Genomic DNA, 20,486 nt, shown 5'->3' with positions numbered 1-20,486 from the left:
GCAGCAACTGCTTCGCGCCAGGTGGCACCTTAAGTAGGCTTCAAAAACAAAAATCATGAAGAAATAGAAAACGCGCGCGCGTGCTGTGTGCTGTCATAAAACACGCGGGGGTTGACAGGATACGAGAGAAGTGTTATTAGAAGCACGACGCGTAGCGGAGTGCTTCTCGACACTTCTAGAGCGTTCTGCCAATTCCCAAGTGCTTTATAACTGCACACAGCACAGCAAGCAAGTTTTTTATTTCTTTTATAAAATACAAATTACAATAATAGATAGGAATGACGTAACGGGAAGTGCGCGCGCATGCTGTGTTCTCTCATAAAGCACGCGCTTCAAACCAATCAGAACGCGACATTCATAACAGTTATTTTATAAAACTTTATAGTAGACAGAAAAATTGTTTGTTGGAAAAAGATTTTGGAAAGCGAGAAACTTTGTGAAATTAAAAGAAATGTTAATTTATAAAAAGGGAATGGCATAACGAAAAGACTTTGGTAGAAAGATAGAAGTCTATTAACTTTGAATTGAAGTTTTTCTTAAGCCTGGTTGTCATGAGCGCCGGAAGCAACGAAAGCAGAGAAACGGAGGCATTACGTCGTTATATTTCAGTGAAAATGAATAAACGGAAGCAGAAGGAAAGTAAAAGGAAGCCTCGTTGTTTGGCTAATATAAATCACTTTACCTAGTGCGTTCTGCATGTGAGAGACGAAGCATAAGAATCTGGTTTTCACTAGCGCAGGAAGGACCGAAGCAGAAGAGGAAGTACAAGAAGAAAAAAATTAAGCCTCCGTTCCTTCTGCTTATGATTCAGTGGATAAGAAGAGATAACTAGCTAAAAACTAGTGTGAGCTGAGTCGATGTTTCTAATGAAACAGTAATGATAAAAGGGTAAATTATACACCGTGAAAAGATGAAAAAACGTACTGACGTTTCGGACGCTAGTCCTTTGTCGGAGTTATCCGTGGATCAGTTACATCGTCACGCTTCTAGACCTTTTTACCGGTAAGGTGGCCATCTTGAATTCTACTTTTATGGCATTTCCCTAGGGCATGCGTATTAGTATTGGAAAATGTATAGATGCCACAGCTGTCAGGATGTCTTTTTATATAACTTTACGCTTTTCAATGAAAAGCACAACTAAAAAGCAATTAAATTATTTGCCGGTAATTGGAACAATATGTAAACACTAAGACTTCATTTTAAAAACGTAACCCCGCGGCCGCTACGCTATTTTCTTTTTTCTCTCGCCATCCCATAATACAAGATAGCTGTCGTGTAAAAAGGTCTATCTGATAGAGGTCGACTATTTACGGTCAAGTGATAGTTATCTTAACGTATTTATAAAGTTAACTAGTCTCCTAAAGGACAAGTGGTGCAATAAAGAGTGATACTCCAGGCCATCCCGGAGCTATTTCAGCCCAATTCTAACAATTGCGCATACTCGTACAAATCCCAAGATGGCGCCGGGCAGCGTATCGATGCAATGTGTCACGCTATAATCTAGTTCTGTATCTGGAATCAATTTGGCTTTATTTGCCTGGTCTCGCCCGCAGACATTGTCACGGCAAGAAGGAGGGAGCGTTGTGTGACACCACTATGAACCGCTGCAGGGGAGAATATTTTTTATTTTTTGCCAGACTTTTTTTCAAAACAAGACGCCTTACAGGCGTTCACTGGGTTGCCTGTATCATGCACAGAGGCCTCGTTGCAATGTTAGTCAAAAGATAATGGAATGGTTCACAGAAAAGAATGATTTCGTTTAACTTGTCTAAGACGATCTTTTCCCTTTAGGGCTTTTTCTAAATGATATTAAAATATTTGCAGGTTCTGCCCTTTTTTAGACCACAAAATAAAGAATTTTGCGTTATGCATGTCACGCTACTTAGTTGTGAATTTGGTCTTGCGCCATGACGCAACAAGATCAAATATCCAAATGTTCTCTGTCACAATCACCAAAATAGTGCAATAGTACCTAGAAGTCTTCACGGCACCACCCACTAGTCCTTTGCGTGCATATGATGGTCCAAGTGCAGTAAATGTTCTTGTCAGTAAACTTTGCCAGGAAAGATAGGAAAGCATAGGTCTACTTTTCGCGGATCGATATTGCTTACATGACTGATAACGTCTGATCGAACTTATACAGGCTTACAAGCAACAGAATAGGAATACATTTTTTTCACTTAAAAGAATGCCTTATTGAGGAAGATTTAAATCTAATAAAAAAACGGATCAAGAAAGAAAGACTTTATGTGGATAAGACGGGATTCGAACCCACCAAAAGAAAAGAAAAAAGCGATTCAACTTTGCCATACCCCCGAGACATCCGCAGAGCTGAGGCGGCGTATGGACTTCGGACCTGACGGCGATTAAATCCTTCTGCCCTTGGGTGCACGAATTACGCAAGAAAATGTTCTAGCCGAAGCATCAGGGGAGAGACCAGCCGGCCCCCAGACCATATCGGCTAATCCCTTGCATCTCTGCCACGCACGGAATCGGTTGAAAATATAATCTTAAAAAGTCTAGTCTATTCGCTGCATTGTTTTCACGGCTATTGTTATGCTGATTCACCTGGAACCGTGGTGCAGTGGATAAATCGTTGTCGTTCAAGATACTGAGTCAAGCCCGCCTGAGGAGGGTTAACGTTAGATGGGTGACCTAAAAATTATACCTACTCCCGCTTTTGCTCTTTTTTTCCGGGTTTTCTTTCTTTTTCTTTTTCTTTTTCTTTTTTTTTTTTTTTTTTTTTTTTTTTCTTTTTCTTTTTCTTTTTCTTTTTCTTTTTCTTTTTCTCTTCCTTTCTCTTTCTTTCTCTTTCTTTCTCTTTCTCTTTTTTTCTTTTTTAAATAATAGAATGTAGAATCAGTGAAACTTTCTATTTTTGAGTAACCTATTCCTGACTACCCAAATCTATCAAATTTAAATCTAGCTAGCAGAGGAAAATCCTTGGGGAAAAAAACTGCCGTGGAACTGTGAAACTTGGTTAAGGCCGGTTTACTGACGGTACGATTTTCGCCTACAACTATCGTATACAACACGCTCGCGCCATCCTACAACTCGAGTCGTAGCGTGTAAATCAAGCTTACAACTCGCCTACGACAGACGAGAGCGTGTTGTATACGATAGTTGTAGGCGAAAATCGTACCTTCTAAACCGGCCTTTAGTGAAAGCTAAGGATTCAAAACTTGCCTTATTTTCCTTTAACCCACGCGATTGATGCCAAAATACTGCCGACTGGTAGCTGCATTAATACTAATAAATAAAACTAAAACTAATAAAAAAAGCAAGGCATTTTACGGCCGGGCTGCCACAGGCAACCCAGTAAATAAACAAAGGCATTTTACGACTGGGCTGCCACTGTCAACCCAGTAATAGACCCGTTTCGAATTTCAAATTACCGCTGTGTTTCTTGATTACAGACTCATTTGCACAGGTTTAGCCTCGAGTTTGTGCAGAATATTCACGTGTTCCAGTCATGGTCCGTTGAGTTTCTAAGTATTTGTATTGTTGAAGTTGTGCATTCTTTACTTTACTGTTGGTATTTGTGAATATTTAAACACTGATATGAGGCTAACCCTGCGCAAATGAGTCTGTAATCAAGGAACACAGCGGTAATTTGGAATTCGAAACTGGTCTATTAAATGATCTGAAGTCAATGCAGATGTTTTAGAATCTAGGCGCGCAATGCATTGTTAGTCACCAAGAAATATATTTTCTATATTATTTCTTGCATAAAAAGAAAACAAAATGCTATTTTTCAAAAGATATTTGGTAAATCTTTCCAGGAATGGGCTTTATTATCTTTAGTTTTAGGTAAAAGCTGTAATTTATTGACCCGAAAACCTCTTAAACCAGGAAATATTGAGCTACGAACAAAATGTCGGCTGATTGTTTAGTTCGTTTGAGCTGAGAGAATCGAAATCACCGGGATCCTATTGGTCTTTCTATATGCCGAGACGAATTATGTCAATTATCGAGACTAATATATATATAGTTTTCCTCAATTAACCATGTATAGTGTGGATGTGATTGTCGGCGCCCCTTTCTTCTTGTTCTATCATTTTCGTTGACCCTTTTGACTGAGAATTTCAAAGATGTCTTCCTTAGATGATTTTCATTTGCCAAGGAAATGATGATCTTATCGATCGTGTTTTTTAGCCGCAACGGAAAGAGTGGTTTTCGCAAGGCCGCGTGAAATGTCGCGTATGACCATCTCACCTGGTCAGAACGCAAGATAAGAAAATGAAAGGGCCAATGACGGAGGAACGTCAGCTTTTTAATCAGGTCAATATTTTTCCATCCACTGAAAAAGATCGGCCGAAAGAACAACGTGACAAATATTATGAAACAATAACTGGAAGGTCATTTTTTAAATATATTCCATCTAGTTGAAGAAAAGGGTAATATTTTTTGTGTCATTTCTCCACCCTTCACCTCCTCCCTTGTATAGTATTGATAAAATGAAGGCTTCCTGCAATGCTCTAATTTGGACATCAACTGATGATATAAAACTACTAAACACAACACACTGACATCTGAGCCTTAATGTTATGAATAATAACCAAAACCCAAGGTGACATCGGTGAAATGAAAACTAGAGAAAGATTGCATATTTCTTTGCCTCAAATCACCAAGAATTTGCGATAATTTAGTTTAGTTTAGTTTTTTTTTTTTGTTGTTTTTTTTTTTTTTTTGTTTTTTTTGATGACAACTTCAGTTTTTCTGACCGCGCCGAGTCATTTCAGTCCGTTGACAAAAAAATAAACGCTCAAGGGGCGCATAAAGTGGAAATCGTTATTTTCCTGTACTGGTGTGTTGGATCGACCTTGGCTTCTACTAAAGCCAACATTAGACGAGGTTAAATGAGTAACGTCCACTAACTATGCTCCGCAGCCTAATGCCAGGTAATTGCACAAGAACTATGACATGAACATGAATGTCTGAAATGACCACTTATCTATCATAAAGTTATCTGCTGCTGACATCAAGAAGTTTTATAAGTATATTGAATCGATTCAGTCCGTCAACAAAAGCGAATCAAAAGCGAATCTTTTGTGTTTCTAGAAACTGCTTCTATCTACACTAATAATAGTACGAGCTGTTTCGCTTTAACTTGGTTTTCCATTATATTCATTGTTATTTGATCCACATTTAATTTATTTTCCTTGTTTAAAAAAGACTTCGTAAACTACAGTCTGCACCTGTTAGTAAGGTTGCCCACTATCTGACATAATGGTTATAAATCCCATTAATGAGTCATTTCTGTTCACTTAGTTTAAATAAAGGTTTGGTTTGTATTTTCGTGTTTTTAATATTCATTTTTGATAACCATTTCAGTTATTCAGCACCTGCTGGTGATCCGACAGACCATCTTTGCATATTGACCAGTAGACACTGCTTGCTGCGCTTTCTAGAATCTTGATATCGCCATTTGCGTGCAATCAAATTGTCATCAGCTTAATCGTAATTACTCTAAGGATTTTCAACGTCGCGTCAAAACAAGAGCCAAAATCGACCTGGGAAAAGAGAAACGACCCATCCATATGTGTTGACTGAAAAAGAAAAATATTTGGAGAAATTCTGAGGACGTGCTCTTATCTACCATCTCTTGTCTCCAGAACTCTTAGAGTTCTTCCGCAAGGACCTCATGAGCGGTCAGATATGCAATGAAATGATCATTATTGTCTATTGTACTGTGATATTGAAAAGGAATTTCGAATTATGATTGTTCAACAAAAAGGCGACGATGCGAAAACAGAATTGACGACTGCATTCAATGAGTGACATTCATTTAAAACCGTTATTCAAAACAGCGAAGTGTTGCTCTACACTCGAAGTCTAGAACTAATATTGTCTCATTTTAATTTCTATAACGACGAGACTATTCGCAGGGAACGATCGCACAGGGTTGAAGCCCTATCCCAAGTGACTGAAATCCAAACCGTCCACGCATTGAATAGTGAGTCTCACACTCGTGGTAAAAAGCAGACGTACCAAGTACTAGTGCTAGTGAACTTTGACACTGCATTTAACTGATTATTCAAAGTTTCGATACGGAAAACACAGCAATGGCTGAGACACAGTTAGATAACTTCACTCAAAATTCAACTACAGATCCTGGAAAACAGCCTTACAGCGTCTTGGAGACTTCTTTAGCAGCAGTGTGTCTGTGTTTGATTATAATCCTTACAATTCTTGGAAACACAACTATCTGTTACGTGGTGTTTAAGAACAAGAGGTTATGGACTGAGATGAATATGTTTCTGGTGAATTTAGCAGTTGGGGATTTGGCAGTTGGCTTTTTAAGTATGGTGTTTCCTTTGGTAACTTCCATCAAGAGAGAATGGATTTTCAGTAACACAATTTGTCAGCTAAACGCAGCCTGTAACTCGGTATTATTTTGTAGTACAATATTCACTCACACAGTAATAAGCATCGATAGATACTTTGCTATCGTTCATCCAATGAAAAAGTTTATGACAACTACGAAAGCCTTCTTAATGATTCTTGCAGTTTGGATATTTTCTGTGGTGATTGTACTGGGTCCTTTCTTCGGCTGGGGTCATCTGGAATATAATCCCACTACTCTTCAGTGTGGCTACGGTTTTCCAAGATCAAAACTGGAGTCTTTGTACATGGTTCTCTTGGTCTTGATAGCGTTCGTTATCCCTCTAATAACCATGACTGTTCTATACGTAAAGCTTTATCGATCTCTACGCGGCCATACACGGAGAATGTCCACAGCTACAATTTCAGGGGCCCAACGACAGGCAGCGTTTAGATCCCAAATTCGAGTTGGTGTTACGTTTTTTATGGCACTGTTAGCATTTTTCATTTGCTGGGGTCCGTTTTGCTCTTTTATTGCTATCGCAGCTGCGGTAAAAGTTAAAACTAGTATCCCACATGGATTAGGACTTGCTGCATACTGGTGTGGCTTTGTTAACTCTCTTTGTAATCCTTTTATTATTGGGTTGAGGAACGAACAATTTAAAGCAGCTTTCGTTAAAATTTACTGCGGTTGCTGTCGAAATGATGCATGTGAAAACTGCTACAAAGAACCACATATTGATTATGATAGCGCTAGAAACACTAAAACAAGCAGTAGAACGACAGATTCTGAAACAAAAGTGACAGACCTTACGAGAAGTAATCGATGCAGCAATGCTACTAATATTACAAATGACGCAAGGATGATTAGAGAAGCTCTGGATAGAGATGCTGTCGAACGGAAAAAAATACGCGATTACGACGATGAAACTACTGCCCCAGTTCCAACTAGAAAGAGAAAGAGTGGAGTCGCTGCTGATAGTCAACAACTCCAGTTCCATGAGCCTTACAAACTGAAATGCGTACATATTGTTGGAAATTCTTCATATACAGAATCTGGTGTTTGAACAGAATATTGACAGAAAGTATTTAACTCGCGTGTCTTTGACTACCGCGAAATACAAATCCATTAAAAAGACATTAAATATTTGAACAGGGAAGTGTAGGCGTCTTAAAGCGTCTAGGGTTTTGCTGTACGAGTCTCTGTTTGTGAGCACACATTAGGTAAATGGAACTCAAGAAGAACGAGACTCGGAAAAGAGAATAGTACGAATTAATAATCTAAAAGAAAATTATTTTTGTAGTTCACGCAAGATTAGGTAGTGCGTGACTCTATCATTCAAGACTTGCCATGCCTCATCGACTGACTGACTTGTAGAACGTCAAGTCATAATAAATTATGTGACCCAAAAACACAAACATTCAAACATAAAATTAAAAACAATTATAGTTAACCTAAATGTAGCGCTTTACTGGACATGGTTCTAAAAACTTAACCAACTATAAACCCCTTCATCTTATTCGTGTGATCTAGAACCGAAAAACGGAAGTTGGAAACCCAGAAGCGACATTTGTCTGGTATGGGAAGCAGAACGCCTATAATAAAGTTGAGATAACCAAAAAGAAATGTTTGAAATGTTAGGAATTTTTAAGACGCTTTTAGTCAAGGGGAGCCTTTTGTTTTTACAGTGCTACACTCATGTTGTTGTTAAGCATTCGTAACAATATTTGTCATTTATTCATCGCTGATGGATAGCTGATCTACTTAGACTCGCTAAGTAGCTAGAGTGTTGGAAAAGCCGATAGGAAAACTATGCTTTATATTTTTCTTTATCATCCTCATTTCCTGAATTTTTTTTTCTCAATTCTTATTATTCGAAAGTTTCCGGTCCTTGTTCTCCTTCATAGTGTAATTCACTCCTCCTCCTTTTATTCCTCTTCTTCATCCTCGTCCTCCCTTTACTCATCTCCCTTCTCCTTCTTTTTCTCATCTTCCTCCTCCTCCTACTCTACTGGCACTTGTTTTCTCCTCTCTTTCACACTCCTCCTCAGTACTTGTCCTCATTTAATTTCCTTTGCGTTCACTTTCATTTATCCGTGCACATACTATTCTACAATGATAATAAATGTATAATATATAAATATGGATACATATGAATGGCACGTCTACAACCGGGCCTGAAAATACAAAAATAAGCTAAGAAGTCTTTTGGTGGATCGGAAAAGCGCAAGACTTACGGCACTGAGTAAAGTGGAATAAGCTTGAGTACAGTCATCGAACTCTAGAAGATGCCTCTTTGTTTTTCTACTGAGTCAATCTATCAAATCTTTGTCAAAACCTTGCGGCAAATCGATCATGTTATAATCCCTTGATTATATCGTGTTTGACCACAAGAGCCATGGTAAGAACTGACTAACCGACTCTGGTTCAATTAAACTAATTATTTGATAAGGCAAATGTAAAAAATGCTTTACAATACCAAACACTTCGCGCTACTCAGTGTTTCACCGCTCAATGTCTGGTATATGATATTGGTATATGTTGTTTGTTTTTTTTTTTTTTTTCCTCGTTTTTCGACCACTAAAATAAGTTATGACCAAAAACATTCTCCCTAGCAGATGGCGGAACACTGTTAAGTAGGTGGGCTCAGAAAACACTACTTAAGTTTGCAGGCGCGATTTAAGTGGCCTAGAATACTAAGAAGTGTGGTCAGAAACGAGGCGTGTAGTACACAGGTTCTGTATGAATAATTTTGTGCTGTGTGTAAGAGAGGAAAAAATGTTATAAATATAAATGGAAGTTTGACTGTGTTTACAATTAACCGCTTTGAGATAGAGCTGGCCAGGTGCTATTTATTAATTAAAGGCTCTCTGATGAGTACTAACGGGTACTGCAATATGAATACTGATTATCATTTCTTGTTATAACGCGAGAAAATTCATAAAATAACAAAAAATAAAAAACAAGATCGAAAAAAAATTTTGGGGGGTAAATACACAGTTAAGTCAGACTGGTACCAGTAGAAGAAGCCAGTGAAAGCAAAAAGAAAAAGAAATTCATGAAAAAATAAAGGTTTTATACTAAATAGTAAAACAGGCACTGTTGAATAACTATTACGCAAAGAGGTATTAATATCTAAATAGAGTTAGTCTGCCGCAAAATAAAAGGAACTAATTAACACTAAACTGAAAAAGAGGAGATAAGAAAAAGGAGGAAGGTTTTCTTGAAGGATAATCTGTCACTCTCGCAGTTAAACCACCCAAATTTACGTAAGAACCTTATTTCTTTGGCTTCTTGACAACAGGGCTCTTAACGATTTCTGTTACCATGGAAACAAAACACAAAGAAATTTCTCTTCGTTAATTCAGGCCAGAATCTTAACTAATGATCACAGGAGGAGGGATTGACACTCCTCCTCTATTAACACTGTCGGTGCGCAGAAGATAAATATCGTTAAATATCCATTCAAGTTACGTTCAAATAAACATATTTTGAATAAGACCCAGTTCCCTGACTAAACGATGCCACACAATATAATACTATACAAAACCCATTTCTCGTTGGATTCACTCGATTTTATTTCTCTTTTTCAATTAATATTATTCCACTTTATTTTACCGAACACTTTGACTTAAATATATTTTATAATTAGATCACAGTTCTGTTTTGTTTATAAATAGTTATAATTTTGCCTATTATTTCAAAGTATTCACTAAATTGCAAATAATTTTCCTTAAATTACAATATTTTCATGGACCTTTAAGTTACAATACAGAAAGTTGTTAGGGCTATTGATTAAGATTAAGTTTATTTATGAACTGGATAGACTATAGACAAAACTGTTTAAGTAATCAGGAATTGAAAACAATAAATAGGAAAGATAGTAAGAAAGATAGTAACTTATCTTGAGAAACTTGTCATAGCTAATCTAGAAAGAAAATGGTTTTCAATTATTCTGCTCAAATATATTTTAAAGAAAGAAGAAAGAAAAAAACAACAACAAAATAAACTAACAAACAAAACAAACAAACAAAAAAAAAACATAAAAAAACCAACAAAAATCAAAAAAAAAACAACAACAACAAAAAATGAGATGACACAAAGAAAATTTGGGCATCGTTAATTAAAATAATTAAAAAACTACTTTTTAGTGAAATTTAATTGAGATATCAGTTTGAGTATTTGCGATGAGATCTCACAGAATAAAAAAAGTATTTTTTCTAAAGTACAAAACTGCTCTGAGAAGATCATATTCTTATTAGGAAATAAATATTACATTTCAATGGCACATTACTGGTGTACCAGAGTGTACCACATAAAAAATGTTAATCAGATAAAACTGCTTAAAATATAAGGTGACAAAGACAATATCAATTACTCATTACATAAAAGCATTATGAATTATTAGATCTTGTATGACTGGAAGTCACTCCTGTGCTACAGTACTTAGACATTCTAAAAGTTTCCACCTCTGAGCTAATCAAAATGTAAGAGAATACTCAACAGCCAATCACAATTATTACTTGAATAAGGAAACCATTTAAGTGCACAGGGCCTGTCTTTTTGCATGCTCTTGAGATAGAGTTAGAAACCATCATGACCTGATTTGATTGACTGACATCTTTCAACAATATTGCAGATAAGAAATTGATGCCAGCCAATAAAAAGCATAAATGATGACAATTATTGTTTATTGAGAGTTCTTAGATAGAATACTAATGTCTGGTAACTGGATTGTAACAAGATTGTGTTAGATATACCACATATGATTTATCATTTAGTATTCAATCTCAAAAGCAAATAGCTTTTCGAACAACTTTTGATGTCTACCAAGAACACTTTTTCATTCAAATGTAAATTATATCTCTGTATGATTTTTAGTAGTTGCACACATCCGATTAAAGAAAATATCAAAAATATTGATCTACTAAAAATTCTATGTAACCATTAGCTTCATTAATTAAATTGAAAAGTGAATAAAAAACATTGAAATGTAATCAACTTGATTGTGGCGTACCTCAAGGTTCTGTACTTGGTCCTTTGTTGTATCTCCTTTATACTTCTCCAGTAGCTGATATCCTCCGAATACACAGAATGTCTTTCCACCTTTATGCTGATGACACTCAATTATATATTCCTTTCTCCTGTAATGATGATTTGTCCCTTAATGATTCCATGAATCTGATTGAAAACTGTCTATCTGATATTGATGCTTGGATGACTACAAATAAATTGAAACTAAATAAAGGCAAAACTGAATTCCTGTTATTTTCTTCAAAGCACAGCCCACAGTTAACTCTTCCTTCTCTTCAATTTGGTTCTGATGTGATAATGCCCTCAATGCATGCTCGGAACATTGGTGTCATATTTGATACGCATCTTACTTTGGTTCGTCATGTGAATAATATTTGCAAGTCTTCTTTTTATCATCTCAGAAACATTGCTAAAATAAGAAAATACATCTCTTTGAAAACAACTGAAACTCTCGTCCACGCGTTCATATCCTCCAAACTTGACAACTGTAACTCTCTGCTCTTTGGCTTACCAAACAAACTCTTAGATAAACTACAATCTGTACAGAATGCTGCTGCCAGAATAATCACTCTTTCCCATAAACATGACCACATTACACCTATCCTCGTTAATCTGCATTGGCTACCAATTGAATCTAGAATCAAATATAAAATCCTATTACTTACTTTTAAAGCTCTTCATGGCCAATCTCCTATCTATATCCGGGAACTCATTTCAGTGTATAAACCGAACCGTAATCTTCGTTCTGCATCACAAGTTCTTCTATCAGCACATTCTTATAATCTTAAATCTTATGGTCATCGCTCCTTCTCTGTGGCTGCTCCTGAACTCTGGAACTCACTTCCAATATCTCTCCGAAATGCATCAAGTCTTGCCTCATTCAAAACTGAACTTAAAACTTATCTCTTCAAATTAGCATATTCTTTGTAAATTATTTTATTTTGTCGTTGTCTTTGTCGTTTGTTTACTAGCGCTTAGAACAGATTTGTATTTGCGCTTTATAAATAAATATTATTATTATTATTATTATTAAAGTAGCATGGAGAATAGTTTCAAGGCATTCATTCCTAACCTTGCAAAAATTTCTGAAAAAAACGCTCAGGCATACACTTTATTTGATACTAGTAAGCAATTAGTCCTTGAATCCGAATGGGCTAAGAGCCCATGAGGCCAAATGCTGAATGAGCTATTGACTCATAGGCCATGAGGGCGAGAGGACTCATATTGTTTCAGTCAAATCCAACTAGTCGGTCAAATATATATATATATGCAAACAAGTTTTTAAAATTAAAATTAAATTTAATGTTTTTGTTTTGAAAGCAAGCACTTTTTATTACTAGTTAGTCTCCCCCACAGCCGCTTTCAGTGTCGTCACGCAATGCTTTCTCCCCTGAGACACTGAAAGCGGCTCATGTGGGGGAGATTAGCTACTAGTAGGATATAACTTATAGCCTAGTAGTAGCTCATCCAATCAGAACACAGCATTGATGATAGTCCACTAGTTGGATTTGACTAGTTTTGTATGGATGAGAAAGACAATTATCTGGTTTGGTAATATTTTACATACCAAACTACATTTTTGACTGGATTACAGTATATCTAAAGTAGATCTGAATCATCCCATTTTTAATTAAGATGCTATGCATTAAAAGATTATTCCTTATAGCTGACAGTGTAAAGATGTATATTTTGATGTTGTAGTAGATCTTTCACCTATCAAGCCTGCATAAAAAATGTGTCTGTCTGGCTTCAACTTAAATAGTCTTTACCAATGGAAGACACAAGGGTTTTAAACAAGGCACTTCCAAAATGATTGCCACTCAGATAAAGCTGGCGAAATCTTGCAACTACATGTATGCGAGATAAGCATATGTCTGTATAAAAGATTTCCAGTCCACACCTAGTTAAATATTTAACTATGATACAAAAAAAAATGAACTGGCCACCAAAGGTAGCCCAGTAAAACAAATTTTATGAAATTACCCTCACAAACTGGTCTAGAATGCAGTTTTAACCAATCAGAATGCTGCATTTGACAGCATGTTATTTATAACTCCCACTCACCCTGTAACACATATTAGTTGTGTGCATGCATGAATTTAATTCATGGTCCCTACTTCCCTTAGTTACCATTACTTTGTCCCCAAAATTTAAACAAATACTAGTTTTACAATAACTTACAAATTTCTCACACGCTGATTGGTAATTTTTTATCATCAGTAATTTTGTCATCACATTGTCAAAGTAGTATGTGGATCGACACTACTTTGACAATGATGATGCAATTTATCATCAATAAGAGGACAGACACAAAAAACTGATGTCTATTTTTTAAATGGAATATCACAGAATTTAAAAAAATTCTGATTACGAAAAGAGTTCTATTTTAATTTTACTATTCTTTGATAGCGCAAGAAAAATTAACGTAGCAGTCCAAAAACAGATGTAGTATTAATTACACTGTGAAGAGAGCTGCTATATTGTAACTGGTTCACTATCCTGTGAGTCAGAACCATGAACTGTCTTGCTATTTAATATGAATTTATTCTAATTTATGATATTTAGTATACATACTGTTCAGGATACTTAATCTCAAAGGTATCTTCTCCGGGGATAGATGAGATGCTTATCGTTGAAATGCTCAAACAGCTGAGAGTTCTTGGGGTACTACTTACATCCAATACGTTGTCAAGTTTACTGTTAAATTCTCTTAACCTGTAACTTGCATCGTCAGCAATCTCTGTAAAGGTAACCTCTTTAAAATCTTTTTCTTCATTCACTTGATTCGGAGGTGATCTGTCTGATACGATGTCCTTCAGCATTTGGAAGGTGATGTCTTCTTTGGGTGTCAGTGGACGCAGACCGGTGGATGATGGGTGGGTGTCTAGTTCAGCACTAGAGACTGATGAAGCATTGATTTCAGGAGCTGAGCTTTGTGACAACATTTCGTTATAGGATTTGTGTTCATAGGAACCACGGATGTTCTTTAGGTTGGCGTCTGCCTTACGAAGGCTATCCTGCACCCTTGCAAGACTGAACATCAAGTGGTTTGAGAAGATTGTAGTGGAAAGCTGAATATTTTCAGCAGAGAAACCCTTCTCTGGTACTAAATAACTTGCTTCCTTCTCTCTAAAGTAAATTACTTCAGTTACATGGTTTCCAAGTGAGCTGAGTCTGAGGAGCTGTGCTGCAAGGTGGAGATGAGCTGCTGCCATAGCATGAATAGCACAACGAACCCCGCTTGAAAGGCGATATTCCTCTTTCTGAGCTGCATTCTGAAGTCCAAAGACTAGTAAAATTAACTGAGAAATGACTTCTGACTCACTCAACTCAGTACTCAGGATTGCAAGTGTGAGGTAAATACCAAATATATTGCTGACTTTGTTAGTTCTCATGCAAGCACTCTCATACAAATACCACAGGATTTTATCATCGTACTTCCTGAAGAACATCAAATCCTGCTTCGTACATTTCTCTGTTTTCAGCTCAATCTCTTGCCCACGTTTCAACATGCCATCGAGTCCCAGCTTGGGTAGGTTACCATGGCGATCAATTAATGTATAAATTACTTCCAGGGCTAGTCGTCGCACTTCTGGATCCTCAACAATAGTTGCCTGGAAAATTGCCTCAAAGAAGGAAGAAGAAAAGGCAGCAGATAGTGAAGTTGGGTTGAAGCTCTTTGAAACTTCAAGAAGGCTGTGCAGAAGCATTTTTTGCAGTGCTGTGTCACTCTCTGACAGTCTCATGACTGTGCGTGTGTCTGAATTACTAAGATCTTGCCCTTGTGTAGGGAATTTTCCCATGATAAACATCATGATGTCATTCTTCTGATAATCAGGTAAAATAGATGCAAATGCTCCAATAGTGCTGACCAAAGACTCTTCAAACACCTTTTCATCCTCATCACAAGAATTTGATACTTTGGAATCAAATCTAGCATCAACTGAGGACCTCAAATGACGAAGGAGTGTGTTAAATACCTCAAGAACTGCAGGTCCAATGGAAACTCCTGAGGCAAGTCGGACACAGGCTGACAAAACACTGACAATTCCTGTCTTCTTCTTTGCAGAATCTTTTGCACAGTGATCCAGATGATTTAACAGCATTTGAATAACCACATGGTTGTACTGGTTTTGTACAGAATACATAATTATCTTGAAAACTTGCAAAGCAAAATCACTAGGCTCCCATAACTCACTAACATCTAGGTGATGCAAGGACGGATTTATTACCGCCTTGATGTTGCCAAAACTTGCTCGACTCATTAGCTCTCTAAGGCATGATTCTGCTAGATGAGTAGGGTCTTCTTCGGAAGAGCTTGTGTATTCCCCACTTTCTTTCCTTGGACGCTGTTTCTGGCGTTCTTCTAATACAAACAACAGCGATGGCACAATCTTGGCCATGTGAGTATTATCCCAAAGATTGACTTGCAAATCATCACTAATTGTTTTCCTAACGACACCTTGGAGACCTTTCAACCCGGCTCTTCGTACTTTAAGGTTCTCTTCTTCATCTTTGCCGTTGTACCAGCACATTGAGCTGAATTTTGAGACGAAAAAATCATAACGGCGATGATACGAAGGAGTGTCTTCTTCGATATTAGCAAACTTTACGAATGACGCTGTACCCAACACTTGCAAGTCCACCTCAGGACATTCAATTAATTTTTGCACCATTCGCAAAAAACTTTCCACAAATAAGTTCAAATTAGGAGCATGGCATGCCATGAGTAAAAGATCTAAAGCCTCCATTGCAATTCTAACGAAATCATATCGTTTACGATCCACAAATCTTGTTAACTTTCTCGCCAAGTACGTTCCGATCCGATCCAATTTCTCCGGCGAAGAAAGCGCGTAAAATATAAGTTTGTCCATATTTGACTTCACCAGTCCACTCCGCGCATCAGCAGGAAAGATGTCGTCAACTAGACGTTTATACCGAGGTCTGAGGTTCCCAAAACAAGAACAAATATGAGAAGTCGCCATGTTTTTTTTTCTTGTTCTTGGTTAGGACTTCCCTCGAGATGATACTAACTGCGCATACTCACAACACACCGCTGGATATATAACACAGGGTGCCCAATTCAAAATGGCTGCCAACTTCAAAGCAAACTTCTTCGTTTAATATTTTTATTTTCTAACTTTAATTTGTGCCTAATTCACCTCATTTGAGTATACGACTCTTTAGCATCACATTGTTAAGTGATATGATAATTTCTTTATGGATTTTCGGATAGAATGATTGTATTTTGAGTGAGGAAGAAAACGACTATTGTAACCAGGTAACCACAAACCGTTTATATACAAGATTTAATACTCGTAACATGTCTGAAATAAAGAAAGTTGCATCCCCGATGGCTAATACGATGATGGTACTGGATCAAGGAGAGGAATTACTAAGGTTAGTATATATAATTCATGCTATTAGTCGTCAAATTCGTTGTCGGTAACAAAATGCAGTTTAGCATTGGATTTCTCTTTATCTAACACTTTCGCTAGTAAGTTTTGCTTTGTCTATAAAATCTTGGTATTTTTTAGTAAGTTATGGTTCTTTTATTCCTGCAGTAATTCCGAAACTCAATAGCTCTGAAAACAAAAGTCGAAAACAATTAATTTGAAGATAAACAATGCTAATTTTGATGACGGACAAAGAACCAAAGTAAAACAATACTGCATTGAACGTCATCAGGGCTTTACATGTTCCACTAAAATATGCTAAGTCATTTGTTTTATAAATCACATTTGTAAATATATGAATTAACTACAAAATCAAAACAATGACTAAAGCTTTCTTTGACGTCAAACAATAATCAGTCTAGCAAAACCGTACATCTTATAAATTATTGTAAGGTTATTTTCAATCGTTAATGTTTTTTGACTTACAGCTTGTTTTTAATTATTTAATAGGTCACCCTCTGGTTTAACAAGAAGGCCACTCAAAAAGGTATGGAGCAAAAACAAGACATATAGTAGTTTCATTTTCTTACTTGTAAGAGAAAAAGAAAAAAAAAAGAAGTAGATGAAAGGGAAATTGAAGTCAACATGTGGATAACCGCCTTTATCCCACATCATTGAAAATACGGCAATGAAAATGCAGCAAAGCCATTGTATATTTAGTGGTGTTGCACTCTTTCTTTCCAACAGGTATTGTGGTGTTTTGAATTTATTGGCTTGGTGTATTGGCAATAGTGCATAAGATAAAATAGTGAAAATCATGTTTAAAAAATCTTGTTGCACACCATGGAATATCCCACTTCATATGTATTTTCCTAGTAATCAAACACAAAAGCCTGAAAGCTTTTGACATACTAGAAAATGCAAGTGAAAATATGTGATATTCCATGATGAAAAGTGAAAACATTGTATACAGTGTAACGAGTTAGTAATATGGGCCACACTGTGATTAGCATTAAAAAAAGTTAAACTTAAAAACTTTTGTCTCTAATTTTGCAGGCAACATCTGAAGGTCTAATTTCACTCTCTGCAGGTAAGTGCCTCTATGCATGTCTCATATTTTCACCAACGCAGCTCACACTAGTTTTTAGCTAGTTATCTCTTCTTATATTTTCATATCACTTCCTGGCATTTGTTATATACGACTGACTTTTTGATGTTTTAGAGCCTGGAAAAGTCAAATTTGAAGTAGGTAACCAGACGTGGTTAGAATCAGAAGGGACAAGGTGCAGCAGTGCTGGACGTATTGAAAGAAAACTCCAGTTATTCAAGAAAAAGGAAGATTCAGAAGAACAAAGAAGAAACAGTACAGATGGAATATTCTTCAAACCACAAGGTTAATTTGTTTTCTAGTCACTATTAGCAGATTGTGTACAACTCTTCCCACTCATTACTCCCCATCCCCCTCATGTAGGGATACTGAAGTTCTGCAAGACAGGAAAGTATTTCCCTGCTAGCAGATTCTCTCTTCTCTTTCTCTCCCTTCTTTCTCTCCACCAAAACAAAAGGAAAATAGGCTCTGCTAGCAGGGAAGGAAAGTATGAGAAGGGTCTATAATTGCAATATTTTATAATTAGGGTCTATTGTTGCAATATTTTATAATTAGTATGTGTATTAAATAAGCTAGTTTATTGACTCAGAAATTGTTATAGTCTATATGATATACAAACATTATTATGATTTAGTTGTTCTCAATAGCTAGCTTGCACTGAATTGCCATCCTGATGAAGTAGGTTTTGGTGGACTTCAATCAAGCTATATCATTCCATGACATTCAATAAGCATTGAAAACTTTGTGTTTTCCAACAATGTCATGGAAACACTTTGATTGTATCATTCTGGGTAATGCTCTTGAAAACTGCTACAAGTACATGTATGTTAGATAGCTGTTGGCATGGTTTGACTTATGAATGTGTTCCCTTTATCAATCTTTTGTTCAAACAGACAACCCTCTAGTAACAAAAATAAGTACCATGAAAATCAGCTCTACGACTACAACAGAAAAGACTAAATTATTACAGGATGAGAAGCCATCAAAGGCAGGGAAGCATGAATCTGAAAGCTCAGAATCAGAGAGTGATTCGGATGAAAGCGAGTCTGATAACGAAGAGGCAAAAGAAAATGATATGTCTAATGACGAGAACAAAGAAATGGTACCTATAGAAATAAAAGCAGAATTTATCCAGTGTGTGATGAGCGGAAATTATACAAAAGCTCAAGAAACGTGCAAGCAAAGTAAGTAACTTTGGTAATAAAAGATTAAGAGAGAGTTCTTTTCGTATTCAAGCGGTGAGCGCCAAAAACTATTTTCTTTAAGAAATGCCGTTGTACAAGGCTAAATTCTTGTTATTCAGAAAGTTTAACTTGTTTGGAAGTGGAGATGATCGATGAAAGTGGAATCAAAATGTTAACCCAAAGCAAAAATTTGAAAGCCTTCATTTGCTTTTTCCCCATACATTTTCTATAAAAAGCCTGACAAAGCTACATTCTAACACAAATGCAACAAAACATCTTTGTACAATTGAAAATACCACTTCAAACAGGCATTTTACCATAGTACATCAGTTTCTAACTGTTAAAAAAGGTTTTGAGTGTTAACCCAAAACGAAAAGGGGATCCAAACTCATACGAAGGTCTAGTTTTTGGCGCTTTTTTGCATTATTGCTTGTTATTGAAAAAATTTCCTCAAACAAAGTTTTTCAAACAAGTCAATAGATGTCTTTTTGTGTTTTTAGTACTTTTGCTGGAGCCTGATAATGCTACTTGCAAAGAGTTCCATTCTGTGATTATGATGAAAATAGAACAAGGTAAATATTTAGTTTTTAATCTTTTTGAAGAGTCAATTTTTACCCTTAGGTTACGATGCACAAAAGTATGACCACATTTAATGTACATGCATACTAATGCATGGGTTCTGTACGTTAAACCAACACATTTTCGATGCAAAGCTGGCTGTTTTTACTTTTGCTTGTTGCGCTGTAAAATAAATCAATAACTGTTATACAAAAAATAAACTCATATTTCAAAAAACATCCTCTTCAACACGTTTTTTTCTTGTAGACAATATGGAGGACAGTGATGAAGATGATAGTGAAGATGATGATGATGACGATGAAGAGGATGACGATGACGATGGTGAGGATGACAATGACGAAGAGGAATCAAATACTAGCAGCAGTAGTGAAGAAAGTGAGGAAGATACTGATGATGATGAGTTCACTGTTGCACCTGGACTAAATCTTATCATGGGTGGACTGCCGATAAAACCTCAGGCAAAGTGATATTTGTTGACACTGTACTCCATATAATGGATCCATATATAATTTTCTAACACCTACATATAATAATTGTAATTATTTGTATGATGTACATAAAATACAATTTAATATTAGTTGACTGTTAAGTTTGTAATGCATCATTTCATTATCTTTTAAGTATTAAAGATTTTTATAGCAATCAGACTATGGAATTTTGCTTTTTAACAAAAGTATAAACGGGCTACTTTTGATTAACACATATTGGTAGCTTTCAGTAAGATAATGGCCATGGTAGAAGATTGTTCCCCAACAAAAAGGAACTCCAAAACATCCCTTATCCCTTATCCCCATTAACATAAATTTTAATTATGTTTTGTGTGTGTTTTCTATAGCATGCATAATAGTCTTGCACAAAAT

At 36.3% G+C, this 20,486-nt stretch overlaps 3 protein-coding genes across 3 annotated transcripts; 2 read left to right on the top strand and 1 right to left on the bottom strand.

Annotated features, from left to right (window-relative positions):
* Positions 1 to 4,748: 4,748 nt before the first annotated feature.
* On the top strand, positions 4,749 to 7,778 carry LOC116304672 (histamine H2 receptor). Its single transcript, XM_031714430.2, has 2 exons — positions 4,749 to 4,901; positions 5,335 to 7,778. Exon 2 carries the CDS (start codon positions 6,066 to 6,068, stop codon positions 7,389 to 7,391), a length of 1,326 nt encoding a protein of 441 aa, XP_031570290.1. The 5' UTR covers positions 4,749 to 4,901; positions 5,335 to 6,065; the 3' UTR covers positions 7,392 to 7,778.
* Positions 7,779 to 12,043: 4,265 nt separating this feature from the next.
* On the bottom strand, positions 12,044 to 16,381 carry LOC116304668 (protein EFR3 homolog B-like). The gene has a single exon (XM_031714426.2). The coding sequence runs from the start codon at positions 16,342 to 16,344 to the stop codon at positions 13,921 to 13,923; it is 2,424 nt and encodes an 807-aa protein (XP_031570286.2). The 5' UTR covers positions 16,345 to 16,381; the 3' UTR covers positions 12,044 to 13,920.
* A 38-nt stretch (positions 16,382 to 16,419) lies between these two features.
* LOC116304670 (uncharacterized) lies at positions 16,420 to 20,268 on the top strand. Its single transcript, XM_031714428.2, has 7 exons — positions 16,420 to 16,759; positions 17,266 to 17,302; positions 17,812 to 17,845; positions 17,978 to 18,148; positions 18,757 to 19,047; positions 19,548 to 19,619; positions 19,873 to 20,268. The coding sequence occupies exons 1-7, from the start codon at positions 16,683 to 16,685 to the stop codon at positions 20,091 to 20,093; spliced, it is 903 nt and encodes a 300-aa protein (XP_031570288.1). The 5' UTR covers positions 16,420 to 16,682; the 3' UTR covers positions 20,094 to 20,268.
* The last annotated feature ends 218 nt before the right edge of the window (positions 20,269 to 20,486 follow it).

The sequence above is a fragment of the Actinia tenebrosa genome, unplaced genomic scaffold (genome assembly GCF_029948245.1).
Source record: "Actinia tenebrosa isolate PJP-AT-01 unplaced genomic scaffold, QUT_ActTen_1.0 PGA_scaffold6__47_contigs__length_16458017, whole genome shotgun sequence".
NCBI classification, from domain to species: Eukaryota; Metazoa; Cnidaria; class Anthozoa; order Actiniaria; family Actiniidae; genus Actinia; species Actinia tenebrosa.
This window is presented reverse-complemented; position numbering and strand designations above follow the sequence as displayed.